Source organism: Tricharina praecox (assembly GCF_024521635.1).
Source record: "Tricharina praecox strain CBS 144465 chromosome Unknown BZA05scaffold_10, whole genome shotgun sequence".
Taxonomy (NCBI): Eukaryota; Fungi; Ascomycota; class Pezizomycetes; order Pezizales; family Pyronemataceae; genus Tricharina; species Tricharina praecox.
In genome coordinates this window covers 832,141-858,422 of record NW_026250412.1, presented here as the reverse complement: position 1 = coordinate 858,422, position 26,282 = coordinate 832,141, and the positions used below count along the sequence as shown (strand labels likewise).

General features: G+C 54.4%; 10 protein-coding genes and 1 non-coding gene across 11 annotated transcripts; 4 read left to right on the top strand and 7 right to left on the bottom strand.

The window, feature by feature from the left end:
* Positions 1–284: 284 nt before the first annotated feature.
* BZA05DRAFT_32288 (uncharacterized protein) lies at positions 285–1,111 on the bottom strand. Its single transcript, XM_051480456.1, has one exon. It carries the CDS (start codon positions 984–986, stop codon positions 402–404), a length of 585 nt encoding a protein of 194 aa, XP_051340125.1. The 5' UTR covers positions 987–1,111; the 3' UTR covers positions 285–401.
* Positions 1,112–6,286: 5,175 nt separating this feature from the next.
* On the bottom strand, positions 6,287–8,311 carry BZA05DRAFT_435909 (uncharacterized protein; the record flags this gene model as incomplete). The annotated part of the gene is made up of 6 exons (XM_051486384.1): positions 6,287–6,369; positions 6,425–6,901; positions 6,993–7,126; positions 7,197–7,503; positions 7,819–7,889; positions 8,196–8,311. 5 exons carry the CDS (start codon positions 8,309–8,311, stop codon positions 6,768–6,770), a joined length of 762 nt encoding a protein of 253 aa, XP_051340124.1. The 3' UTR covers positions 6,287–6,369; positions 6,425–6,767.
* A 1,384-nt stretch (positions 8,312–9,695) lies between these two features.
* BZA05DRAFT_t158 lies at positions 9,696–9,776 on the bottom strand. The gene has a single exon. It is a non-coding gene; the product is annotated as a tRNA-Gly (tRNA).
* A 910-nt stretch (positions 9,777–10,686) lies between these two features.
* Positions 10,687–11,898, bottom strand: BZA05DRAFT_396408 (uncharacterized protein). The gene is made up of 2 exons (XM_051483526.1): positions 11,391–11,898; positions 10,687–11,331 (listed from the first exon to the last, which is right to left on the bottom strand). Exons 1-2 carry the CDS (start codon positions 11,704–11,706, stop codon positions 11,168–11,170), a joined length of 480 nt encoding a protein of 159 aa, XP_051340123.1. The 5' UTR covers positions 11,707–11,898; the 3' UTR covers positions 10,687–11,167.
* Positions 11,753–12,650, bottom strand: BZA05DRAFT_396407 (uncharacterized protein; the record flags this gene model as incomplete). The annotated part of the gene is made up of 1 exon (XM_051483525.1): positions 11,753–12,650. A coding segment is annotated over exon 1 (488 nt), but the record flags the coding sequence as incomplete, so codon positions are not given.
* A 156-nt stretch (positions 12,651–12,806) lies between these two features.
* BZA05DRAFT_396406 (uncharacterized protein) lies at positions 12,807–13,380 on the bottom strand. The gene has a single exon (XM_051483524.1). It carries the CDS (start codon positions 13,136–13,138, stop codon positions 12,911–12,913), a length of 228 nt encoding a protein of 75 aa, XP_051340121.1. The 5' UTR covers positions 13,139–13,380; the 3' UTR covers positions 12,807–12,910.
* BZA05DRAFT_396403 (uncharacterized protein) lies at positions 13,205–14,479 on the top strand. Its single transcript, XM_051483523.1, has 3 exons — positions 13,205–13,550; positions 13,602–13,849; positions 13,913–14,479. The coding sequence occupies exons 1-3, from the start codon at positions 13,471–13,473 to the stop codon at positions 14,404–14,406; spliced, it is 822 nt and encodes a 273-aa protein (XP_051340120.1). The 5' UTR covers positions 13,205–13,470; the 3' UTR covers positions 14,407–14,479.
* Positions 14,480–15,522: 1,043 nt separating this feature from the next.
* BZA05DRAFT_352657 (DNA polymerase gamma) lies at positions 15,523–19,513 on the top strand. Its single transcript, XM_051481324.1, has 2 exons — positions 15,523–15,765; positions 15,820–19,513. Exons 1-2 carry the CDS (start codon positions 15,615–15,617, stop codon positions 19,035–19,037), a joined length of 3,369 nt encoding a protein of 1,122 aa, XP_051340119.1. The 5' UTR covers positions 15,523–15,614; the 3' UTR covers positions 19,038–19,513.
* Positions 19,514–21,523: 2,010 nt separating this feature from the next.
* On the top strand, positions 21,524–22,605 carry BZA05DRAFT_32059 (uncharacterized protein). Its single transcript, XM_051480442.1, has 2 exons — positions 21,524–21,639; positions 21,702–22,605. Coding segments are annotated over exons 1-2 (795 nt in total). The 5' UTR covers positions 21,524–21,637; the 3' UTR covers positions 22,495–22,605.
* Positions 22,480–23,702, top strand: BZA05DRAFT_396396 (uncharacterized protein; the record flags this gene model as incomplete). The annotated part of the gene is made up of 3 exons (XM_051483522.1): positions 22,480–22,771; positions 22,852–23,271; positions 23,345–23,702. Coding segments are annotated over exons 1-3 (734 nt in total), but the record flags the coding sequence as incomplete, so codon positions are not given.
* An 827-nt stretch (positions 23,703–24,529) lies between these two features.
* Positions 24,530–26,186, bottom strand: BZA05DRAFT_352652 (uncharacterized protein). The gene is made up of 4 exons (XM_051481323.1): positions 25,955–26,186; positions 25,729–25,875; positions 25,536–25,667; positions 24,530–25,484 (listed from the first exon to the last, which is right to left on the bottom strand). Exons 1-4 carry the CDS (start codon positions 26,069–26,071, stop codon positions 24,678–24,680), a joined length of 1,203 nt encoding a protein of 400 aa, XP_051340116.1. The 5' UTR covers positions 26,072–26,186; the 3' UTR covers positions 24,530–24,677.
* Between the last annotated feature and the right edge of the window lie 96 nt (positions 26,187–26,282).

The window sequence follows — 26,282 nt, the reverse complement described above, 5'->3', positions numbered from 1 at the left end:
TTCCGGGCCTTGGGGGCTGAATATATCCTCGAGTCTTTCGGTTGTTGTTTTTTCCCTCCTGCGACGATAAACGAATGATGGGGACAATGCCGACGGAAGTGGTGGAGCGATCGATTGAAGGGTCTGACAGCAAGCAGGAAGTGGAAGGGGGGGGTTACGCAGTAGAGATATATCGCTCCCGGCTGCATATATTTTTTTATTCCGCGAGCATGGGACATGGGGGTGTGGTATTGGGGGGGGGGGGGGTTGTTCATGTGGGCTGCAGAGGAGAATTCGGCATGAATCCCCGCCCCCTCTTTCCAGGCTATGCCCCCCCGGAGAGCTTCTTCTTCTCATGGTTCTGCCTACCCTGGCCCGCCGGTCTTCGCCTTCGAACAGCCCTTTTTCGATACCTCTCATTACTATTGCAGAAGACTAGAGTACCGGAGTAGTTGGATGCGTTGATAGTTGGTAGTTGGTAGTAACGAACCAACACTGGGCGACGTGAAGCAGTGGCAATGCTTCCCCGCCGAAGGAGGGGAGGAGTAAGAGTATGAGTATGAAGGAGGAAGAGAAGAAGGATGAGGAGGGAAGTTGCATTGCTTCTTGCGTGTAACGGGACCTGTTTGCTCCTCCTGTTCCTCGTGTTCCTCCTCGTCCACCGCCTGTCGAGTATGTCTCAGTCCTCGAATCCGCACGTAACGAGGTATCAATCCCCGTTCATCCATCCATCCTCCAGGCTGTCGCCCCCCACCTGCATGCCGGAGCCCATCGTCTACCCTCTCCACACACGCACGCACGCCGCAGGCAGCATGCCAGCGGAAAGCCTCTCCCACAACCACAACTACCACCAGAACCAACATCAACCTCCCACACCAACAGGACTGCGGCGGGCATCCAGGGAAGCTTAACCGTTTAGCGAGACATCGCCGTCCGAGACGGACGCTGGGCGCGCAGGTCGAGGGCGCGTTCTGACTGGGAAGCCCATCCATCCACCCACACCACATCAGCCCCGGGCGCTTAGAGGGTGTTGGCGGCCCATCAATCGAACGGCAACCAACATCTGTGAGAGAAAAAACGAGCCCCCATGTAACTATACTAGTTGGTCGGTCGGTTGGTACTCTACTCTAGGTGTGAGCACGGGCAAGTTGCGAGAACAAAAAGGAAAGAGACAGAGAGAGAGAGGGGAGGGGGTGGAAGATGGTTAGACAGACAGACAGACGGTGGAGATGGTTAGACAGACGCGATAACTAACTGCTTAGGGCCCGAGGAGCGCTTCCCGTCCGTCAATCACGCGAGAGCGCTGCAGAGTGCTCACGTTGGCTTTCGTGATACGCACGCCCGTGCCCGTGCTCCCGTCCGTCCGTCCGCCCGTCCGTCGATAGAGATACAGAGCACTTGTGTCCTCTGTAGCACACATAGATGATAGATATCCATCCATCGCTCGGAAGTAGGTACGAGGAAATATCTCCTAACGTACAGACTGCACACCGGGGCGGGGAGGGGTGGTGGTCCAGGTGGTCCAGGTAGTTCAACTGGCTCACTAGTTCGAGTGGTTTGAGTGGTTCAAGGACTGGACAGCAGCAGCCGAGCGGAGACTCTCGAGTGGAGAGTGGTTAGGGTGGGCGACCCTTGTCGCTGCAATGTGATGACCACCTCCGACCGGGGTGCTGGATCTCCAACCAACGAGATGCCGCAGCGCTGATTCTCGGGCGACCCAGATGGTGGTGGTGGTGGTATGCTCATCATGTAGCGTACCTAGAGTACGCGTTGCCGCACAGGCTAAGGACCACCGTGGATGGGCATGGGACGGTTGGAGTGACGGCTATGTAACTTGCCTGTGTATGCACCGACTATGGTAGGTAATAGTATTCGTTCTCCCTCACCTCCGACCCCTCTCCTCTCCACAGATATCTCCGGCTCGTCCAATCACCGACCGAAGCCCAGCAGCTGGGTGACGGTTTGTGACATCTTTCTGGGGAAAAGACGGGACACGAACGAACGAACGTACGTGTCTGGTGGTACGTAGAACACCGGAATGTAGATGCCAGTCCTGCTGATACATATGCAAATATGTAGAGTACCCCCCGATCGACGGGGACGTCGTCGTCGCAGGCCATGTGCCGAACACAACACCCCTTCCTTTCTTTTCCCCGGTGCTGCTGCTGTCGGCGTATGGATCCCATCCCCACGTAACGTAGCGCAGCATATGTACCGGTACCGTACTCTAGGTCCTATCGTGCGGCTATGCCTCAGCTGTGCCTTTCCCCCCCATTCCCACCCACCCTCGCAGGCCATCCATCCATCCATCCATCCATCTACCGCGTATGTATGTATGTAAATTTGCAGAACGGCGGTAACTAGTCAACGGCTGCATCAGTGGAGAGAGAGAGAGAAACAGAAAGAGAGAGAGCCTACTCTTCCAAGTTCCGTTCCCGATCCGCTCAGCATCCCAATCCGTGAGCATCCGTCCGTATCGAGCAAGAGCGATCAATCACTCAATCAATCGATAAATCGTCGTTTGGGGGAGGGGGATCCCCGCAGGCCGGCCAGCCGGCTGATGTTCCCCCCTCGTCCTCGTTCCTCGTTCCGGGCAAACAACCGCCTTGCGAGTAGGTAGTTGAGTGTCCATATGTGGTATCCACAACACGGCGGTGCTTGGTCTGCACGCCGGAGCAGGAGCGAGCATCTAACTGGTCGCTGTACCTGGTACCTAGGGTGTACTCGGTTAGTCGGTACACAAGTAGGCAAGTACACACATCACATGTACTCACAGTAGATATCTACATGTCTAAGCGAGCGGATTGTCTGTGTGTTGTGTAGATATGTGGTTATCGTCGCCCATTATGATATGCCTACCGTAGTCAACTAACGCAAGTCATACCGTAGGTCTGTCGATGAGCGGCTGGCTGGTCGGCAGCAACAGCAACAGCAACAGCAACAGCAACAGCAACAGCAACAGCAACAGCAACAGCAACAGCAACAGCAACAGCAACAGCAACAGCAACAGCAACAGCCATTCCATCATCCCACCGTCCCACCGTCCCACCGTCCCACCATCCCACCATCCCACCATCCCACCGTTCCATGCCGTCCCATCCAGCCCGGCATCGCGCAATGCTTCAGAGTCCAAAGCGAGACCTGTTCCGCGATTGGAGTCGGAGTCGGAGCTGGAGTCGGAAAAAACCGAAGTTATGTACAAGGAAGCCCGGAAACTTCGTCGTCATCATCGTCATCGCATCGGCTGGTGCGGAGTGGAGCGTCGAGTGTGAGTGAGGACCCATGGACATGTAACGGTTTGTGAGCTCTCTCTCTCTGTGCGTGTGGGTGCTGTGCATGTGTGTGGGTCCGTCGGATTCGCACGGCGGCTGGGTGGGGGTGGGTGGTGAGAGAGTGAGAGTCGCGAGTGTTCCGGTCCGTCCGTATGTTCCGTATGCATGTAGATACCGGTAGATACTGTATGTATGCATCGGATCATCCCTTGAGAATCCTAGAGAATCTTGAGAATCCTGAGTACAAGAGAAGAAGAAGAACGAGGGCGAATCATGCGCTTAGACAGTGTGTTCCCACAACCGTTCTATCCGTACTATCCGTAGATACTGTATGTAGGTGCCCAGGTATGATGTATGTAGGAAGTGCTCTACGAGGTATCTACCCACTCTGCCCCTCCGTGCGCGCGCCCGGTTTCCTTTCCTTCCTCTCTTCCTTTCCTTCCGTACGGTAGTTACCGACAGTGTGGGATGTGGATGTACAGGCAGGCAGGCAGGCAGGCAGGCAGGCAGGCAGGCAGGCAGGCAGGCAGGCCAGTGGCGCACAGCACAGTGGAGGTACTCTAGAGCACAGGAGCACAGTGCAGCCAGCCATGCATACGGCCCAGAGTGAAAATTCCTTCCCTTTCCCACTCCCAGGTCCCTCGGGCTCAGGGTTGTCTGTATCGCTCCACTCTGGGCAGAGTAGGTGGAGTATGGAAGCGAAGCCTGCGATTGTAGGGGGATTGTAGGCAGTTACCTGTTACCAAGGACAGTCCGCAGAGCGATAAAGTCACAAGAGCTGCACAGTACAGTGCAGGCGACAACCCAACCCAACCCAACCCAACCCCGCACTCGAAACGGGAGGGGGGGTTGCATAGAGGTTCTCGAACACTTTGATCCCCGTAGATGTCGTGAGCAGCAGGAGGGGAGCGAGATGTTTGTTGAACGAAACGCTGGCCTGCATAGAGTATGTACCTATCTCCGCTGCCGCCCTCTCCAGCAGGATGTGGACACTGGAAGTTACTTCTCCACCAACCCGCGACGTCGTGCATACGGTAGACACGGTAGATACCGTTAGTAGGCACATGTAGCAAATACCGTATCTACCCCACCCGCGGGGATCGACGACAGCGAAAGAAAAGAAAAACCAACACTTCCACTTGCGCTTCCACTTCCACTCCTCAGCGCATCGCGAGAAGCAAAAGGAAAAAAAACAGCCGCAGCAGCTTCGTCACCCCTACTCCTCTCTAGATACATTGTACATGCGTATGTACAATGTACATACACGCCTCTACCCATGACCTATCGGCCGATGCGGAGCGCTCGCTCGCTCTCGCTTTGAATGCTACGGTATGATGCTATGTAAAGAGTTGCACGCAACCAGGCAGATAGAATACCCCCGTTGCAAACGAGTCGGTCGACCAGTTACATAGAGCACATACCATGCACCCCTTCGGCAACGTAATCCCGTCCCTCCCTCCCCCAAGTAGCAAGCTCAGCTCAGCTCAGCTCAGCTTCTCTACTCAGCTCAACCCGGCCGATGTCTCCAGGGCATGTACAGCCAGCCGACGACGCTCGCCGGCGGCGTCGGCGGCGGGCACCTATCCCATATCCTCGTATGTATGATATGTAGGAACGGCCGGGAAGGGTGATCACTGATCTGACTCTCGCAAGACCTGTCTGCCTGCCTGCCTGTCCATCTCTATCTCTGTACGATCATCGTAGGAGAGACTGGGGGGATCGGACTCTGCTAGTTATCTGTAAATCTACCTACTCCACATATATCCGACCTCCGCGCGCGCTCTAATTATGAACCCCCGTTGAGTCGCTGAGTCGCTGGCCGACCGATCCGGCGACCCCCTGCGCCGGAGGGAAAAGGAGGCTGAGCAGCACGAGTAAAGAGTGAAGATCCTCATTAGACCTCACTCGCTCGCATGAAGTTTACGCGGCAACTGCCCCACAGCTGAAATCGGTCCGAGTCGCCGAGGGAGCTAGTAGAGTATGAGTATGAGTTGCCTCATAACTGCACTTTCTCGGCAGAGGAGGGGCACGGACACGAAGCTTTTCGCTGGCATAGATAACCTTTTAAGCATGAGGCGGGGGTCTGGGGTCTGCGATGTGGTGCGGCGTGATCATGGACAAGTACGAGCGGTGAGCGTCGAGGGGAGATACCGGTATGTGTAGGTAGACTGCGGTATGCATCGTGTATCGCTGCGTACCAGAGTAAAGCACCGATTCGTCTCGAGCGCACTCTTACACATCCATATCTACATCCATCCATCCATCCATCCATCCATCCATCCATCCATCCATCCATCCATCCACCCATCCATCCATCCACCCATCCATCCTCCCACAAACAGTCGCCTCGCAGCAGCAGCAGCAGCAGCAGCAGCAGCAGCAGCAGCGGCGCGCATCGCCAGACAGAAACATGTTATGTTGGCCGACCGACAATACTTCCCTTTTTCCCTAGGTACTAGTACCGTAGAGTAGAGTACACCGTGCATCGCCGTCGCCGTCGTCGTCGTGGTGCTGGAGGTGGTGGGGAAAACAGGAAATTGCACACTGGAGCGCGCGCGCATAAAAAAGATGCATAAGTTTCTCTGTATGCACCTATGCAAGTTGGGCGGTTGCGGGAAGACCCGACTCGACTCGATTCGAGCTCTCGCCCTCTTTCGCTCACCGCACCTCTGAGTGTGCGTCGGCGGCGGTAGAGAAAGTTACCACTTCGGCGAATTCGGCGAATTCAGGCAGATTACCAACCTGCGGATCTCCTGTGTCCACAGGTTTTCCACGGGGTTTCCACAGGTTTTCCACAGAGAAACATTCCCCTCCCCCCCTCCACACACCCACACCCTCCCACAAAAGTGCGGACCTCGCTAACTAGGGTGGTTAGCCCCATCGCAACCCTTTCGATCCGCATGCGAAGAAGCAATTACTCATGTAGATAGTTAGTGGCCGCATGATGTTGGCGAGCGAGCGGCCGGGCTGCGCTGGGCTGGGCGTCTCGCCTCCGAGGAGTCGAGGCGTCGTGTCCACGGTCCACCACGGTCCACCACCGTTGCCACCACCATCTCCACCACCACTACGACGGGGGTTTTTCGCGGCTATCTGCCGGCCCGGAGAGTGATCGTCGTTCCTGGAAAATAACGACATGAGGTCTGGGCCCCCACGAGTGATCAAGCGCTACGTACCGTTGGTAGTGCATAACTACTCGCAAGTTAAAGGAGTGATGGACGTCGACTGAGCTACGGCCTACCTATGCCTCAGTGATCGTGTTGGCGTCTATTGGATGATCAATCCACGGGTCTGGCTTTACTGGAGCCCGGTTCTTGTCAATCACCGCCGTGAAAGCGCCGTGGGCTTCTCGGTCACTGCGTGATATTCCATGACTCGATCCCTGCACAGTCCCCCAGCTTCGATCCCGTATGCAAGTAAACGCCAATGTCGCATCCACTATACTAGTACCCACTCTACTTCGGCCTTCTCCGTGCTGGGCCCTTCGTATGTGCTCATACTCGATCCGATCCCCAGCCTTCAAACTGTCCGGTCCTCTGCCTCCTTTGCTGCAGGCTTCACTTTCCCCTCTACACCAACATCTATCTCCGCGATAGGCTTTCCGTACAACTCTTCCGACGGCACAACCTTCTCCATATACGTGAGCTTGCCTCCTATCCGCCACAGCACTCGTTAACCCATCCCGCCCAGCCATCACCATCACCATCAACCATCACCCATCCTCCCCTAGAGCGAAGCACATACCTTGCGGCGCAACATTGAACCCAGCATACTTCTCGTACAGGGCATCCGCGCCTCCCGTGACGAGCATCAACCTCCTCAGACCCTGAATCTCCGGCAGGCGCATTAAGCAATCGACCATCCACCTACCTAGACCTCTTCCGGCGTCCCACCATCATCAGTCCCCCCTTCACACCCACCCTCCACCCCCACTAGGGGAGCACTCACCGTCCCTGGTACTCATCCAGCACAAACAAATCGCTGAGGTAGGCGAACGTGGCCTTATCGGTGATCCAGCGCGCGGAGCCCACCAGCTTGCCACCTGCTCTACCTGCTCCTCCTCCCCCTCCTCCCCCCGGCGCGGAGATGTCGTAGATCCCAAGGCTCAATGAGTTCTGCAGGCCCCGCTTCACCACGGAGTAGGGCGTCCCCCGCGCCCAGTACGAGGTTCCGCTGATGTATCTGTGGATCGTGCCGATGTCGAGCAGCGCGGGGTCGGTCGAGGCGAGGAATCGGGGGTCGGCTGGGTATAGGGCTGTGAAGAAGGGGGAGTGGTGATGGGAGACATTGCGGAGGTGATTTAGTGCTTTGGGTACAGTATGCGGAGGAGTAGATGCCGGAGGAGTAGATGCGGGGGTGAGTGAGTGAGTGAGTGAGTGAGTGAGTGAGTGAGTGAGTGAGTGAGTGAGTGAGTGAGTGAGTCAGTGAGCGAGCGAGCGCACAAGGGGATTGATAAAGGATCCAAGGAAGAGCTCAGGTCTGAATATATGGCTTAACTTGAATGTGCATGGCTCATCTTTGAATTTACATGCAACTGTTTGTTCGGACTGATAGGATGTATGTGTGTGACCTATGCTCGATAACGTGGATGGCGGCGGGGGTCTCCGATACCGGTATGTGTCATCGCTGCCACGCTCAGCCCTATGTACCAGGTGCATGCATATGCCATTCTATGTATATAGTATTTCGATCGCTCCGTTGACCCGACCCGAACTGAGCATGCCAAACCTTAAAGCACATAGAATGAGCATACAGGCATCGCCACGATCAACATGGTCCGTCACGGACAAACGGCTCGAAAAAAGACTTTGAATAACCCCCGGGAGCTATGTACGGGCTTGGGAGATCGGAACGACTGTAGTTCATTCCACCTGCACCATATAACTTGAGTCAACATGGGAAATTCTGACAGCCCGTCATGAATCATGATGGTATGCATACACATACACATACTCGTGCGTGCGTGGCGAGGCCCGGGCCCGGGTCGAGTCCGGCCGCAATCCAAAACCAAAGCGACAGCATCCGGCCAGGATCCCGCATGTAGCGAGGACGGGGCCCAGCATATCCACCCATATCAATCCGTATCCTCCCATGTCAATCCATATCCTGCCATATCCTCCCATATCCTCCCATATCAATCCATATCCTCCCATATCCTCACCGTTCGTGCTCGGGTCTTAGTTGAGCTATAGGTTTTCTTCCGAAAACCGGTTCATAAGCTCGAGGGGCTGCTATACAGGCCCTACTTAGGCAGAGCAGTTAACTGGTCAGCTCATCTTGCGGAGATTTTGCGGGTATTCTTACTTATGTCCCTTTATAGTAACCATATTTTCTATAGTACCGTAGCATTCTCTGTCTGAGGCTTCATTTCCTCCCTTTGTTTATGTAATAGTACACGAGCTCGTTGTTTCCGCTTTAAATGCAGTCGATTATTTACTAGTCTTTCTCGTCCATCTCATCAATCAAGTCATGTAAAGTTTTTAAATCTGAGTCTGAGTCTGAGTCTGAGTCTGAGTCTGAGTCTGAGTCTGAGTCCGTAGCCGAGGCCGATGAGTTGCAGAAGCCGACGGACCACGGAGATCACAGCGATCACTCGGTACATTATCCGGAGTTCGAAGTCCGATATTCGGAATTCGGGACCCGGAGTTCGCGACTCAAACAGAGCGAGCTCCGCGGAAGTGTCCACCGGAGTTGTCCACCGAATTATCCACTGCCAGTGCCGGGCGGCGATAGGTAGTTATCCGCACAGGCAGTCACTAGTACAAGTCACTGGACCGCAGCACCAGTTCGTCTACTGCTTCTGCCGTTTCTGCTTACAAGACCACGCTGCATACTGCACCGCGGATCTACCGCCCCTGGGGAGGATGAAGCTGGGTTTTGTCTGCATCCGTGCATAGCGGCTGACTCGCACTGCGAGTGAGTTCGCATGATTGCTGCTGTGGGGGGACAGACCTTGATCCAACTACCTAATCGCCGTTCTCTACTTCTCGAGGTATTGCAACATCTCATCTCATCTAGCATCGTCTAGGTTCGTGTGTGTGTGTGTGGGGGAGGGAGGGAGCAAAGTTCAAAGTTCAAGGTCCCTATGTACATAAAAAACGATTGGTGACGCCTGGTCTACTCTAGTGCCTACCGGTATGTATGAGGAGAACGGGGAAGACTGGCGGGATGGAGGTGGCACTGGAGCCTGGAGGGCTTTTGCCTAAATACGACTCCGATTCGGTGTCATGGGCATTGGGGCCAGCTCTTTTCTCGTGTCTTCCGGCCCGGCCTCCAGCCTCGGGAGTCGGTGCCGATCCAGGCTTCCGATACGGCTGGTACCGGTATATATGCAACAGAGTTGAGAACTCCGCACACGGTCTCAGCCCGCTCGCACCGGCAACTCCAGACAGATCCAGTAGTTACCTGATCCCCCTCCTCGCAAAAAAGAAAGACCAAAAGACAACATGATTCAGCCGGGATTTGAACCCGGGTCGGGCGCAGAATGCTGGATGGCAAGCGCCCATGATACCCCTACACTACTGAATCTTGTATGTTAGCATTTCCATCTTACTTCTAAATTATAATAATATCCATTCCATCAGTCAAATAATAAGTACCAGGCAGCATCGCCATCTTCCCCAACACCCGTACCGGAGCTTTCCCTCCCACTTCGCGGAAACCCTTCTCCCAAGTTCGTGGCCGTCTCCTGAGTCCGCCGTAATCTCCAATCCATCACCAAGCCCCCTCTGATGCTCACATCAATGATCAACTCCATATTCCCCACGACTATGTACGTATGAGGATCGAAAGCGGGACGTCGACCAGGTGAGGTACATAACTACTGGCACCGAGGAGTAAGCCTGCTAGGTATGTAGGAGTTGCTCTGGTAGCAAGATACCTACGACCCGTGAAGCAACGAGGACGCACTTGGGGCCCGGGGATCGGAAATTAGAACTGTTCGCTGTCGTAAGTGCAGTGCAGAGAGTGAATCGGAAATTAGAACTGTTCGCTGTCGTAAGTGCAGTGCAGAGAGTGATCGTCTGTGCGACCTCGCCGCCGTCGCTGCCGTGGGAAAACCCTCTTACCTACATACTACACGAAGCGTTCACTCGGTTGCGATCCGATTCGACCGAGCCTCAGCTGTGCGTAGGCTTCACCTCACCTCTCCTCCAAGCTCCCGCGGCCTTTCCAGTCATCCGAAGCTCCCGCGGAGTTTCCTCAAAGAGGAGGGTGCGAATTGTAATACCGTGGCACTGCTGTTGCTTTGTTACGAAATGGTAGTGACATCACCGATACGATCTATACGCGTGCTGTGGGCGTGTTGTGTTCATTACTCTAGTTTTCGTCTTCAATTTTTCGGGTTACTCAGCACTCTATTCTACTTCGTCAGTCGGGCGGTGATTGTGCTACTGGACAGTGGAGATATTGACTCTTCAGTACCAAAGGCTATGAAGCGTCCCCCACGGCGGAGTATAGGGCAGATAAATGGTACTCTACAATGTATCGAGGATTGGAATCCTCTAGAATTTACCCTCCGCCTTAGGGAAGCAGTATAGGAAGCATTTTGAATAACCCTTTTGAACGCCCCAGCACCGTCGACTACTTGTATATAACCCCCGCGCCAGCTCATGTTATCGCCGAAAGCGACCTTTGACACCCCCCCTGAACACCAGAAGCAGAAGCAGAATCCCCATCACGAAGCAGCCGAAAAAAACAATGCTAGAAGACAACGCCAAAAGCACAAGAAGAAAGCAGCAGGACAATCATAGCAGCATTACACTCTGGGATGGTACGGAAGCAGCGGTTACCAGTACCCAGAGAGATCAAAGTACGGAAAGCAGAGGAAAAAGAAACACCCCATAAGATGGCACAGGAAGTGGGCAAGAGGAACATCATGCGATTCCTTCGCCCTGAGAAGCGTCGGCGACTCGTCGTCATTAGGCACGATCTTTGCCCTTGGACCTCTTCTTAATTTCAAGAACGATGATGTCCTTGATGGCAACCTTACCTCTGCAAACCGGACACTTTCCGTGAACCTTTTGAGGCGCGGGTAGCGTTGACTTGATGGCTCCAAACAAGCACTTGTTGCAGAACATATGGCCTTTGTAGCGAAATCTAGGTCAGCTTCACCAAGTAACCACACAGCCTGGCAAAACTTACCACAAGGTGTGATGCTCAAGTCGACGGGCTCGTCCTCCATGCAGATGATGCAAGCGGTGCCCGCGAGCTTCTTTGGCTTCTCGTCCTCCGCCGGCGGCTTCTCTATGGGAATCATAGTGAATCCGTCATCTTCGGTGTCGGCGTCGTCGTCATCGTCATCGGCATCATTCTCGCCTTCGTCCTCTCGTTCGTCTTCGGATAGTTTCTTTAGGGCCTTGGATGTTTTTTGTTTTTTGCGTGCTGGGCCTTGCGCTGCGGAGCGTTTGGCGGTGGTGGTGGAGGGTCCACTCGGCGAAGACAGCGTCAGGTCGATCATTGGTGGTGGCTGTCTAGACTGCGATCTTCTCGAAGTCTGTGTGGGTTGGGCTCTTCGTGTTGGCTGGGACGGTGGTGCACCCGGAGGCAAACGACCCGTGCGTGACGCACCACCACCACCACCACCACCACTACCGCCGGCTGTGGCGCCAGAGGGCGGGGCTTCAGCGCCAGCACGGGAGGATGAGGCTCCAGCGCGAGCGGACTGAGCTGCATTAGGAGGTTGATCGTAGGTCCTGGAAGATGAGCGTGTTTGCACCATCGCTTGCCCTGGGTAGAACGATCCTGCGTAGTGGTGGCGGATAGGACTTGGTGGGAGGTTTGCAGCGTAGTGGGCGAGGTAGGATTCGGCGGAGTCGGGGGTCGAAGGCTGCTGCGGCGAGGTAGGACCTGAGCGCGAGACGCGATCCGAGGAAGGAGCGCCGTGTTCGGAAGCTGAACGTTGGTCTTCGGATGAATAGCCTTCTTCCTCGTCCTCCTCCTCCTCTTCGTCGTCTTCTTCGTCTTCCTCTTCTAGCTCCGAGGACCCTGAAGGTGATGTAGGTGGGGAGCCGGAGTCGAAGGTTCCCGAGGATGAAGGGGCCTGCACGATAACAGGGAGGGGGAACCGCCCGGGAAAAAAACCACCGAAGACGTTGCCGTTCTCGTCGTTTGGGTGGAAGTTGAGGCCGTAGAGGGGTGGAAGTGGGAAGTTGTAGGACATGTCTTTATTATAGCTTGGGAGCTGGGGTGCTTGCTTCTTTTCTGTTCGACCTAGCCTTTCGCCGTTCTTACCCTACTTCTTCCGTCTCTCTCGTTCTTTTTCTTCCTTTCCGTCTCTTTTCTTGTGTGAATTAATTGGTATTATGATTCCGCGGTGGTGGAAGCATTCGTATCGTCGCGTTCGAGGGGGGGTTTGGTGGGTCGTTGGATCGTCGAATGAGCAGCGCGGCGGCTGAGGGACATGTGCCTATGAGGGATAGTTTCGACGTGAGATCGAATCGATAACGAAGAGCCGCTCCACGAGCCCGCTTAGTCAAACGAGCCACCTCCGAGCGATGGGTTGCAGCATGTGAAGTGGGAAAGCATTGGAGGTTTCAGAGGGAAATGCAAAAGGTTTGACTGTATTCTTCATGTTCTCCGCCCTCTATTCTCTACGATTTGGATGCACAACTCATGATGAATGAAGCGGCGAGTGCGATACCGTAGGGCTTAGAGCCTGGGCTTCACCTCGGGCAAAATACATTCGTCGCAGCATACTTCAGTCTGAAGAGTTTGGCTTTCGAGAGGCCTGCCGTGCTCGTTGGAGAGTTTCCTTTCGTCAGATCGCTCCCTTCGAGTCTTCTTGATGTCGAATTGCACGTGATGCACCACTTTCCGGCAAGCGATAGCCATCGACACATTGCCACCAGCTGCAGCGGAAGCTGAGCTCCAGCTAGGTATCGCCCCCCCATGCGGCCCCACCGCTAGGGTGCTCCAAGCTGAGTCTTGTGATCTTTTTATACCCAACTTGTAATTCTTCTCATCTCTCCTGTCCAAGCTCGCTACAGCTGCACTTTCGATCGTGTGCTTTGCAACACTCCTCTCTTTCAGACCTGAAGCTTACATACGACCTGAACCGTCGCCACACTCTCTCATCTCTCCTGTCCAAGCTCTCTGCAACTGCACTTTTGATCGTGTGCTTGTAACACTCCTCCTCTCTTTCAGACCTGAAGCTTCTACGACCTGAAGCTCCTACGACCTGAACTGTCGCCACACTCCCTCATCCTCCATCGCCACCCACCACATGCACAACCCACAGACACAGAAGCAGACAGACATGACCGACGCCAAATCCAAGCTCGCTTTCTTTGGTGGCTTCGAGAAGTAGTCCATCTGCCCACTCCCCGTTGCCGCGCTGACAACATGGTGCCACAGGCTCTTCAATAATCCCGCGCACTCAGACATCACCGTCGCTGTCGGCACCTTCGAATTCTTCGCGCACAAAGCCATCCTCGGCTTACGAACAAGCTTCTTCACGAATGCCACCAATCCGTCATCCGGCTTCGAGGAGGCAAAAGGTGTCGTGTGGATAGAGGAGCACAGTTGCCATGCCGTGTGGCGGTTTCTGGTGTATTGCTACACTGGGGATTATCCGGATAAGTCGAACTGGGAGGAAATTGAAGGTACCGGCTCGATCCCACCATGATCAGCGAGGGGTTGTCACTGATCCTGGTCACGGCAAAAAGACGATCCGATCCCCTTGAAGCATACCCGGGTGTATGCGCTCGCGGATATGCTTGGTGCACCGTGTCTGAAGAGCGTTGCCACGGCGAAACTCAAGGCGACGCTGGATGACGACTGCATCGCCGCCGACTTCCACGAGACGGTCCGCGACGCATACTCCACCACATACCCGGGCGACAAGGAACTTCGCAACGTCTTGGTCCACGCCACTCGGAAGCATCTGCCCGAATTGGTCAAGCACGATGCATTCCGCAAGGTTCTGCTCGAGCTTTCCGAGTTCTCGGGACAGCTGGTGCTCGAGAGTGCTGCGGCCCCAAAGAAGGTCACTTGTCCGACATGCAAGCCGTGCTCGTGCTCGAAGCCGATGCTCTGCAACTATTGCTCCCTGTGCAATAAGAACGTGGATTTGGTGCCAGGCTTGCAGTGTGGCACCTGTGGGACCTGCAAGATGGACACGGTTAAGCATTTTTGTGGGAATTGCAGTCGGTGGCTTTGATACTCTTCTTCTCTCTTTTCCGTTCTGTACTGTATCATAGTGGTTGAATAGAGCAGGCAGGTCATCACTGGCATACATATCTCACCGTCCGTGAAAACAGAACAACAATGCTAGGGAAAGAGCTCAAAGCGAAAGGCTTCGGATTATACGGACGGTTTGGCAATGGCACAGCAGAGTGGCGTGCGAAGAGAAGTAGAAGAGAGGATAACTGTAGATTCCACGACTGAGCTGCATCGCCTCATCACTCGCCAGGAGAAACATCTTTGGGCGGCACCCAGCAGAGTGCTTACGATTGGACCAGGGGGACTACCCAGCTGTTTTATTTGCACTTTATAATGCGCGAGAGCATTGAAACCAACAGAAGAAAGTCAAGTCGGATTTCCGTGAAGGACTGCAAGACCTCCGGCCCACTTGAGAAACCGCACCTGTCCGCATCCGACGCAGATATGATCTTGTACATAATCTAGCTAATAGCTCCCACATCTTCAACTTCATCTTCAATTCCGTTCACACCATCACACCGACGGGGCTGCGAGCACCCTACAATCAAAACTATGTAGCATCGACCCACAGGCTGTCGGACCACAGTCCAGCACGTCCCCTATCGAAGACGATGCACTGGCTCATTTGAGTTCCTAGCTTTCCGGGTAGAAGCTCCTACCGCCTGTCACTATGTATCCCCCACCTGTGCTGCGATGAGGTGGCTGCGCGGCCCTCCGAGGTAATACGTGGAACTGGTGCGCTCGAGCATGAGCAGCCGTGATCCATCCCATCTCCTCGGTTAATATTCAAGTTCCAATTCATGTCGATCATGTCCGTGGAGCGACCGCCAAAATAAAGCGAATTTGCAAGTGCGGCCATCGTGAGGATTGCCAGCGATGTAATTCCGGGAATCGTCCAATGAAGTCCGTACTTTCTTAATGGAAAGCCTACAGATGTTGGGCAGTAACTGAACCAAATTCCTGTAGTCTGGAGACGAGACAGGCGCTTGGTGCGTCTACCAATAGCGGGACGCAATTGCTTGGTCATCGCAGAAAAAATAGTCGTGCTGATGTCATGTCACACGACGTCGGCGATCCTTGACATCGAGTTTCTTCTGACTTTTTTCCCCGCCGTCGCCGCAACTCGACCACCGATTTCCACCTCGACCTCCGATATAACGAAATTCTACATCGACGAGGCCCCCCTTGGCCTCTGATTTCGAGAGCATGCTGTCTTCGCGGCGCGCTCTCAGCAGAGCAGTGCGGACGCAACCCTTGCACATATCACGCTACGCAGCACCGACAAACCTTTCGTGGCGGCTTCGCGACTCCTCACGAAAGTATGCAACCTCAGCTGAATCGTCCAACTCACATACTGGTACAACCCCTCCGTTTGAAGTCGCGGTGCGCAATCGCTAATCGGATTGACTAGCTACTCCAGAACCCTTGAAGCCCCGTTATAATGAGATTGGCGTGCAGCAACTCCCCTTCGACGTCCGCGCGCAGCTCTTCTCTGGCCCGCCCCCGACAGCAGACCCGGAGCTCGTCGAACTCGCCAGGAAGCACCTAGCGAAACACGAGTTACTCGGGAAGACAAGCGACACCACGCCGCCCATCTCGGTGAAGCTTCCGCAGTTACAGGGAAAGACTCTCGATGAGCATTTCTACAGGCTTGGACTGGATGCGGCTGAGCCGTTTCGTGAATATGCCGAAACGTTTTCCAAATTGGAGTTGCCGGCGCAGCCGAAGGAATGGGTGGCGCAAAGTGGCTGGACTCGTTACGATGTCCGCACCGGCGAGGCGATGAAGGTGGATTTTCCGGATCCGGAGGACAAGATGCTGGTTTTCGATGTCGAGGTGTTGTACAAGATTTCCCCGTACGCTGTCATGGCCTGTGCGGCATCGCCGGATACGTGGTATGCGTGGTTGTCGCCGTGGCTGCTCGGGGAGACCGAATCGGACAAGCATCTCATTCCGTTGGGGGATCCAACAACGCCGAGAGTTATTGTGGGGCACAACATCGGCTATGATCGTGCACGAATGTTGGAAGAGTACAACATCAAGCAGACCAAGAACTCGTTTCTGGACACCATGTCGCTGCATGTAGCTGTCAACGGAATGTGTTCTCAGCAACGGCCGACGTGGATGAAACATGCGAAGAATCGGGAGCTGCGCCAGAAGTTTACAGGGGATTCCCAATCTGCGTCGCTCATTGGTATCCTGGAGTCTGGGGCGGGAGATGAGGAGGAGGAGGCCTGGGTGGGAAGAAGCTCGATCAACTCTCTTCGAGATGTTGCGAAGTTTCACTGCAATATAGACATGGACAAAACCGTCCGCGATGAGTTCGGCACACTCGATCGTGAGGGCGTCGTGGGTCGTCTCAATGTGCTTCTCGACTACTGTGCCACTGATGTTGCCATTACACACAAAGTATACAAGGAAATCTTCCCGCGCTTTTTAGAAGTATGCCCTCATCCAGTGAGCTTCGCTGCGCTGAGACACCTCTCCTCTGTCATGCTTCCTGTCAACGATACTTGGGATGAATACATAAAAAATGCGGAAAATAAATACCAGGAACTCCTCGAGGCTGTCGGCAAGAACCTACGCCAGCTTGCCGAAGAGGCGCGAATGTTGAAGCAGGACCCCTCCGTACACGAAGATGAATGGTTTCGTCAGCTCGACTGGTCAGACCAGGAGATTCGCATGACGAAAGAAACCAAGAAGAACCCATCTCGGATCGCAGCAAACCAAAAGATGCCCGGCGAACCAAAGTGGTACAAAGACCTCTTTCCTAAGGCCAACGGCCCAATGAATCTGACAGTGCGTACACGCATCGCGCCTCTGCTCCTGAAGATGTCATGGGACAAGAAGCCATTGATCTGGTCGGATCTCCACGGTTGGACATTCCGTGTCACGCCCGACGAAGCGAGCGCGTATGATGGGACCCCGGCCGTTAAAGTCTCGATGTTGGACGAAAAGAATCCCGCTCTTCAAGACGATACCGGCTATGTATACTTCAAGATACCTCACAAAGACGGACCGCAGGCCAGATGCGCCAACCCTCTAGCGAAAGGGTACCTTCAGTACTTTGACAAGGAAGTTTTGTCGTCCCAATACCCACTCGCCTTGGAAGCCCTGACGATGAACGCTCAATGCTCATATTGGATATCTGCTCGTGAACGCATCAGAACCCAAATGGTAGTTTATGGCGATGATAAGAATAAAAACCTTGGACTTGACGCCTCCAGTCTCGGAAGCGAACACAAGCTCGGGATGATTCTTCCTCAATTAATCCCGATGGGTACGATCACTCGCCGTGCAGTAGAACGGACTTGGCTTACGGCATCAAACGCCAAAAAGAATCGCGTTGGTTCTGAACTCAAAGCCATGGTCAAAGCACCACCGGGTTACGTGTTTGTTGGTGCTGATGTGGACTCCGAAGAGCTGTGGATCGCTGCGCTGGTTGGCGATGCTCAATTCAAAATTCACGGCGGCGGCGCTCTGGGTTTTATGACCCTTGAAGGTACTAAAACTGCAGGCACAGATCTGCACTCGAAGACTGCAAGTATTCTCGGTATATCGAGGGGCAGTGCCAAAATTTTCAACTACGGTCGAATCTACGGCGCCGGACTGAAGTTCGCATCCACCCTACTCCGACAGTTCAATCCCACGATCTCGGACACGAAGGCCGTTGAAACCGCCGAGAACTTGTACCGCGAGACCAAGGGCATCAAAGTCAAGCCAAGCCAAGCACTGTTCAACCGTTCCTTTTGGAGAGGAGGGACGGAGAGTCTCGTCTTCAACAAACTCGAAGAGTTTGCGGAACAAGACAAACCTTGTACCCCCGTCCTTGGTGCTGGAATCACCGAGGCCCTGATGCGCGGCAATCTCAGTAGGGGCGGTTTCCTGACGTCCCGCATCAACTGGGCCATTCAGTCTTCGGGCGTGGACTACCTCCATCTCCTCCTCATCTCTATGGACTACCTCATCCGTCGCTACGGCCTCACCGCGCGTGTCGCCATCACCGTGCACGACGAAATCCGCTACCTCGTCAAGGAAGAAGACAAGTACAGGGTTGCCATGGCGCTCCAAGTGGCAAACATATGGACGAGAGCGATATTTTCACAGCAAATGGGTATCGAGGACCTACCTCAATCCTGTGCGTGGTTCTCGGGAGTTGACATCGACCACGTCTTCCGAAAAGAAGTCGACCTCGACTGCGTCACGCCCTCGCACCCGGACCCAATCGCGCCAGGAGAGTGCGTCGGTATCCAAGAGCTTCTCGCCATGGGGGACGTCGCAACACTGGACGAATCAAAGCCGGAAATAGACCTCTCTCGATGGAGCTACACCCCGCGCATTCCAGTCATGAAGGAGCTGGAATCCAAAGAGTCGAAGGAGAAGTCGATGCTGCAACTCCGTGCCCAAATCGCGGACGAAAAGGAGCTGAAAGAAATTTACGAGGAGTGGCGGGACCTGCAACCCCCAAAGACGAACAGCTCCTCCCGCGCATCGTGGGATGACTACGACGACGATCAACGACCGTACTGGAAGGGAAGAAGCGGGCAGGCAAGATCGAGCTTCCAGAAGAAGATGACTACGGCAGTGGCGATGCCGCAGAGAACGCTGGTCAGGAAATCGGCGTATTAGGCCTCGACGGATGGAGCGATGTTTGTTTAGAGTTTGGGGGTCTTCATTCCTGAGGGATTTTGCTTTTTCCTTTGTTTGGGCTGGAGTTGGGTTCTTTTGCTGGACTGAATTTTTTTTGCTTCTTTCTTCATTTTTTTTCATTTTAATCTCGATAGAGCTGCATGAACTCTATTGCAGATATTGTTTGCTTTGGGAGAGGGTTTCTTCGCATTGCCTTGTCTTTGGGAAGGGAAATTATGTGTACATATGCTGCGGGCAAAAGTGCTTTCTGCTTGTGGTTACTTGTAGGATTCCGAGGGGTTTGTGGGGGGATTTGTGGGGGGTTTGTGGGGTCTGCCGAATGGAGAGAATACTTAGGCTACCAGTATCGATACTGTTATGATGGTTCCTGGCGGAAAGGGGCGGGAACGGGGATTCCTGTAACTGTACATGTATCTTAATCATCATCGTTGCCTGAAAACACATTCGGTTTGAACTTGAACTCAAAGATGTTCTCAAGCTGTTGCCCTGCACGTAATGGAACACCGGGCTGATTACTTGAGCTCTTCCCTACACCATGCTACCATCTGCAAGTTACATACAGTATCTATTTCGGCTAGTAGACGAACCTCTCCACTCCGAATTCCCCGAACACCGCGCCCTCCATCCTTCCCCCCTTGTCACCCAGGCTAGCCCATCGATACCCACAATCACCTCCTCAGCTGCATGACAAACGACGACGACCATCCATGAATCCATACAAGGTACATACATAGTCGGGACTCAGTCTTCGCTCAACCACCGACCACCGGCCCCGGCCCCCCGTCTTCGGGAAGCTACTAGCAAAGCACCGCCCCCCGCGCCGCCCCCGCACCCCCCCTTCCACATGGAACTAATTAGGTAGACGGGAATCCCGTCAAAGAGCGGCAGATCCTGCTTCAAAGCTGGGGGTTTAGACCAGACCCCGCTATGCCCCTCAAGAGTGAGTGGGCTTGGCCTTCCACGAGACGACTGCAGAAACGGAAGAAGCTTGTCTTGTCTTGTCTCCACATTGAACCTGAGGCGTGACTTCTCGCCTTTGGACGACGCTGGAGGTCTGATAGGTCTGATAGGTATCGTGACATTTAGTTGCCAGTTTGCAGCGCCAATCACACATTATCACTCATGTCGTCCCATCCCGCCCCGCTGGCCTTTCAGTAAAGTGTGCGTGTACCAGAGGGTGGAGCCCGTACTAGGTAGAGTACATAGGGCAGACCTGCAACCCCACGCTCGGTGCTGCATGGTCCATGGTCGGGTCGGGTCTGGTCAGTCTTTGAGATCCGCAAACATGGGATTCCAGCCAGACTCCAGACGTTCGTCCGGGGGTTCCTGCGGGTTCCTGGCATGGAAGATCAGGTTCATAACTTCGTGGGGTGGGTTCTTGATCCTTCGGACCTGAGGATTCCTGGAACTGTGTTGAAACGCTCACGGCTAACTAGTAGCGCTCGGGATGGGTTTAGGAATCGACATAGGACTCGAACCGAACGTCTCCCGAAATCGAGGAGATCCCCAAGAATCCAATATCTCTGCTCGTTCACCTAAGGAACGGCGAATCTCCTCGCCTAGTGACTGCCGACCGTAGAGTTACCGACGCATATGTAGAATAGATTAGAACTGGCAGTTTTCCTTATCCAAACATCCGCGGGAACGGAACTGGGATCTGAGCCCAGATCCTTGACCATGGAAGGTTAGGTTAGCGGGGCAGTTGCGGGCACGGAGCTGGCATGTACATACGTTTGCCATGGTTTCCAGTCCGGTGCCGGTGCCGGGTCCGGTGGATACATATTCTGGATGAATCTAGGCTCACGACCAACGGGTTCCTCGCCTTCGCAAACTACTAGTTACATCCTGCGTAATTCGCTGTTATCAATTGGTCGTATGATAGATGGATGGATGTAGCCTGTACTTACCTACATAGCTTCCGAGTGGGGCACTGTGGGCTGGGCGATACCTTGGATTCGAATGCACATGTCGTCCGTATCCGTGCAACAGTTCCGGCCGGCAATGCATGGTGTACATACACTGTACATACGGGAAGTCACACCAGTGAACAGAAAATTCTGGGCGGAAAAGAAGGGAAGACGACAAGAATTGAAAATACTCTAGGGTACCTAAGGCGGTGCAATTCGTTGCGCTAGATGTCGCTCCTCTTTCAGGGACACAGCCGACAGAGCAGAGGATGGGACAGACAGGCCTCACAGCATCCACCAGAACCCCCACCCGGTGAAGCGGGCTCGTCCTCTTGCTCTCTCGTTCGAAACCTATCGCTATCGGGACAGGATGTCTTCTTCTCTCCGCAACATCACGTTCGGCACTCTACGCGACGTACATCCAGCAACCCAGACACAGCCTAGCCAGGAGGTAGTTATGTAACTACGGCAAACGAGAGACACGCTACAGAATTAACGTTCACCATGGAAGCCACGTCGGCGGTCCGCGCCTTTTCCGAGCTAACTACCGTCATACCTAGTGCTCTGCGGTCGGTCGCTGGGCGAACCGGCGCCAACTGCTAATCAACTGCTCGAACTACGAGCCGTCCGCGACGTTCTTAGGGCAAGCGATCTGTAGCCTCCGGTACCGGTATGTAGATATCCCACCCACACAGTCCCCACGTTTCTCCCGGATCCGCTGACCCAAATTCCTCAGGCTGATTCACCCCTCTCCGATCGCGAGAACTCTCGATCGTCTCTTGCCTCGCCTCACCTCACCGAGCACATGCGGGGAAAAGGTACATAGCCCCCAGGGCCAGGGAAGGGAAGGGAGGGACGCTGGTGGTGGTGGTGGTGGTGGTGGAGCCCAGATATTGCGAGCAGGCACAGGCAGGCACAGGCACAGGCTACATAGATGCCTGTACCTGTCACCAGGGCAATATAAAACCTACCTATACATACGGCACAGCAGGATGGGACCTTCCCTCTCGTCCTTACCCGCGTTTGAGCGGTGGCGGCTAGTTAGCACTCTATCTCGGCCAATGGCGGCCGGCGCATTTCATTATATCGCGCGTCTGCTATGGTATTGCTGCGAGCTGCGGGCGATAGCTCGTTCGTCCCTGCAGATGGGGGTCGACGACTCGACGACGACTCGACGGGTCCTTGCTTGCTTGCTTGCTTGCACATGTCGTGTCCGGTTCGCTCTACCCTGGTGCTGGCTGATGGGAAAAATTTATCGGATAACTACCATGAAGATAGTACATATCTGCCCAAGGGGGGGGGCAGTCCGACCCGTGGTCCGTGTGCTGTGTGCTGTGTGGGAGCGTAAACACCAATCCGACGCACTTGGTTGGGGATGGGGTCTAAGCGGCACAGCAGGTAGAATAATGAAGCTACCTACTTCCTTCACAACACATAGGAACCGGGGAGATATGCCGGATACGGAAGAAGAGGAGCTCCTGAATTATCTGACCACTATGATGATTGTATTGCGGGGAGAATGGAGGTAGAGGGGAGGGGAGGGGAGAGGGGGGAGGGGAGGACAGTCTGGCGAGAGAGGAACGTGCGGTGCAGGCTCAGTATTCTTCAGCCATTGGGACTTGTATATAAAGTACGCAGTTCTCACCGGTGGGGTGATATTCTCCATCTTGCTACGGATACCATTTACGAATTCCTACATCTACCAGCTTCCATTACTCTCTACCTCCTCCTACTACCACCACTACTTCAATATGGCCGCCGCACTCCCCGACTACATGACCGACCCCAACATCGTCTTGAAAGATGGTACGTTCCCGATTGCCCTCCTCCCATCTTCTCCACCTACACAACAGCTTGAACAATGGACTAACGCATTGCTCCTCCAGATGCCAAGTGGCGATACAAGAAGGCCCCGGACTACAACCTGACCAACGCCACCTTCGAGACGACCAAGAGCGTAGACTGGGCACCCGACTCTCTCGAGAACCTGATCCAGAACCTTGTGAAGAACTGGGAGAAAGAGGCGTCGTACAAAGTCGACCCTAAGGAATGGCGCACGATTTCCCAGGAGAGCTACAGCTTCCACCTCAACGGCGGACCCGGCATGAGCGCCGAAGACATGCTGCAGATGGGAACCTACAACGCTCTCATCGGCGAGGAGGGCATCAAGGGCGTCTACGAGACTAAGGAAATGGACTTCTCAAAGAGCCACAAGCTCTTCAAGGGCGCCATGAAGACGTTTAACTGGGAGGTGGTCGAGGTGCTCGGCGCACCGCCAAAGGTCTCCGTCAAGTGGAGGCATTGGGGTACGTTTACATTCCCTTCCCCCTTCCCCCTCACCTTCAATCGCAGTCCAAGTCTAACAGAATAAAAACACAGGTGTGATGAACGGCAACTACCGAGCCAAGCTGTCCTCTGGCCGAACCGTGACCGCAAAAGCGCACAACAAGATGATCGAGATATTTGGGCTGACGGTGGCCGAGGTCGACGACCAGTTCCGCATCAAGTTCCTCGAGACCTTTTGGGATCCCGCCGACATGTTCCGCCAGCTCATCTCCGAAGGGCTCGAGGAGCTCAAGGAGGGAGAGAAGGTCGAGGACGTTCAGGTCGGCGGAGCGTGTCCTGTCGGCGCTCATAAATAGTTTTTCTCTTTCTCTCGAGAGGGAGGGTGTGTGTGTGTGTGTGTGTGTGTATATAGTGCACATTTGTATATAAATTTTATGGAGATACCTACCTACCTACCTCTATGCCTTGCTGCAAAAGAGCCAGCCAATGCGCAAGCAACTCCGGATCGCTCTCGGTATCATACACGGGTTGAACACCATCCTTTACTCCATCTATAGTAGGTGATTGGATAATGGATCGGATGAACCGCAACCGTGTCCATACCATAAGTCCGCTCGCTCGCCGCTCGGACCCGGGGTTTTGGCCGGTAGTTTACAGACTGTCCGAGTCTTCCATTCGGCCAGTACTATACACTGACTAACTACATACCACCTACTTTACCTACTCCAGAGCACTACATAGCTGCTGTTCGGTGGCGAGTGGCCCGAACCACAAATCGAATCGAATCCGCGCGGGCGGATTCGCGGATTCGTGGGTTCGACGATTCGTCGATTCCCCTGAGTGAGGCCATTCACGGCTACTCTAATGTTAACATACCAAGCACTGGGCGGATTTACTGCCACTCCATCTGATCTGTAACTACTATACCTAACTACTACCCTATAGTTATATACTAACTACCGGTACTCTAGAGTGGCGTCCTCAAGAGATAGATACTGCATATGCATGCGCTATAGCCTATACATTCACGGGGGGCGGGATGGCGGGTTTTTTGGATTGATTTAACAAACTCACTTCTGCGACTCCTGCACAGTCATGGTACCACTAGGTATCTTTTACCAGGGCCATGGTTCGAGCTGTACCCTCTGCCACAGGTGTAGCTCGAGGACTAGGTGGGTTAGAAAGACTGATGGTGAACTGGGAGGAGGAGGATCGAGGACAAGTCGTTCTACATATCGTCTAGTCACAGTATCGTCACACGAGTCCGTGTTCGATTGCCACCAGAGCACCCGAGTACCTATGGTACTCTATACAGAATGAATGTACCCCCAATTCTCGCTAAAGTACAGAAAAGTCTCGACGGTTCTCATTATGATACACAGCGCTCTCCTCTCCACGCTCCACGCCCACTCCACCGCTAACGAACCTACCTCCTCTGCGCAAATCCTGCCGGTGGAGGCGGCGCACCCGGGTAGCCTTGGGGCGGAATTCCTTGTGGAGCATAGCCGGGGGGAGGAACGCCCATCTGCTGGAATCCCTGCGGCATAGGCTGTCGTCCGAATCCTGGCGGGGGAGCTCCGGGCGGCGGTCCAAAGCCCGGAGGTGCCATGCCCGACATTGCTTGCGGATATCCTTGTGGTAACTGCTGCTGCTGCTGCTGTTGCTGTTGTTGCTGGAATCCGACTGGCGGAGGAGGTCGAGGGGGAAGACCCTGTGGCGGCGGTGCGAGCTGGCTTTGCTGGAATCCTTGGGGGAGACCCTGTGGGGGACCTCTCGGTGGTGCTGGAGTGTGATGGTAAGGTTGTTGCTGCTGTTGCTGCTGTTGCTGCTGCTGTTGTTGGTGATGCTGATCGTGACCGCCCATTCCCATGTTCATGCCATTGGGTTGACGAGGAGCCTGCGGAGGAGGGGCTCTGAATCCGCCGGGTCCATTCGGCATCGAGGGAGTCTGGGGTGCGCCGGCGGCAGGTCCTTGTGGCGCGAACAGCGCTGGCGGAAGCTGTGCACTAGGCATTGAGATGTTGTGTTTCCGCGCTTGGGCTGCTAGGAGACGTTCGGCCTGGTCTCCGTGGCGCTCGCCCTTGCCGTCCTTTTTGTACGCATACTGCACGTTGATCTCTTTGTTCATCAGGAACTGCTTGTCCATGCTCTCAATCGCTTTGTCGGAGGCCTCGAAGGAATCGTATGATATGAAGCCGAAACCCTTGGAGATACCGCCTTCGTCGCGTGCGATCTGGTTCATCAGCAACAAGGCGCGAAAAATCACGGATAAGAAAGGTCCCACCTTAGGCGCTGAAATCAAACTTCCAAACGTGCTGAAGGTATCGTAAAGCGTCTTTTCGTCCACCATACTGTCCAGATTGCCTACAAACAACTCTGCACCCACCTCTACCGTCTTCTGCTTGTCCGCCGACGCCTTCCGGAACAATTAGCATCCCGTCTCCCCGATCGCACCCCCCAGTGGATTGTGCCAATACCTTATTCACTCGAATCGGCTTTCCGTACAGCCGCACCTGATTCATAATCCTGGCCGCATATTCCGCATCCTCTTCCGAGATGAATTCCACGAAGCCAAAGCCCTGATGTGTTTGCGTGACTCGGTCCTTGGGAAGATGTACGTTGACCTGTTTCCTCGCAGTCGTCGTTAGCCTCCGTCCGAGCATGCTACAAACGCGCCCACAATATAGAGAACTAGGGGCTCACTATTCGTCCCGCCTGTAGCATAAGCTCCCAAACCAGCGCATCCGTAACTCGTTCGTCAAGGTTGCCAATGTAGACAGTCGCCTCCTTGTCTTGTTCCCAGTGTCGTGCGCCCGACATTATACGCGTCGCGAGGTGGTATTATATCGATTCGAGGGTACGGAGGGCTCAAGTGGTTATGGGGTTCGGGCAGGAGATTTGGTGGTGAAGCTGTAGCGTGTTGGGATTCGCGATGGTTGTGCAGTGCTCAGATTTCTGACGCGATTAATTGCCAAGGCGCTAACTACGGGCTATGACTTGCAGTCCCATTTAATTGGCGCCACCCAGCTAT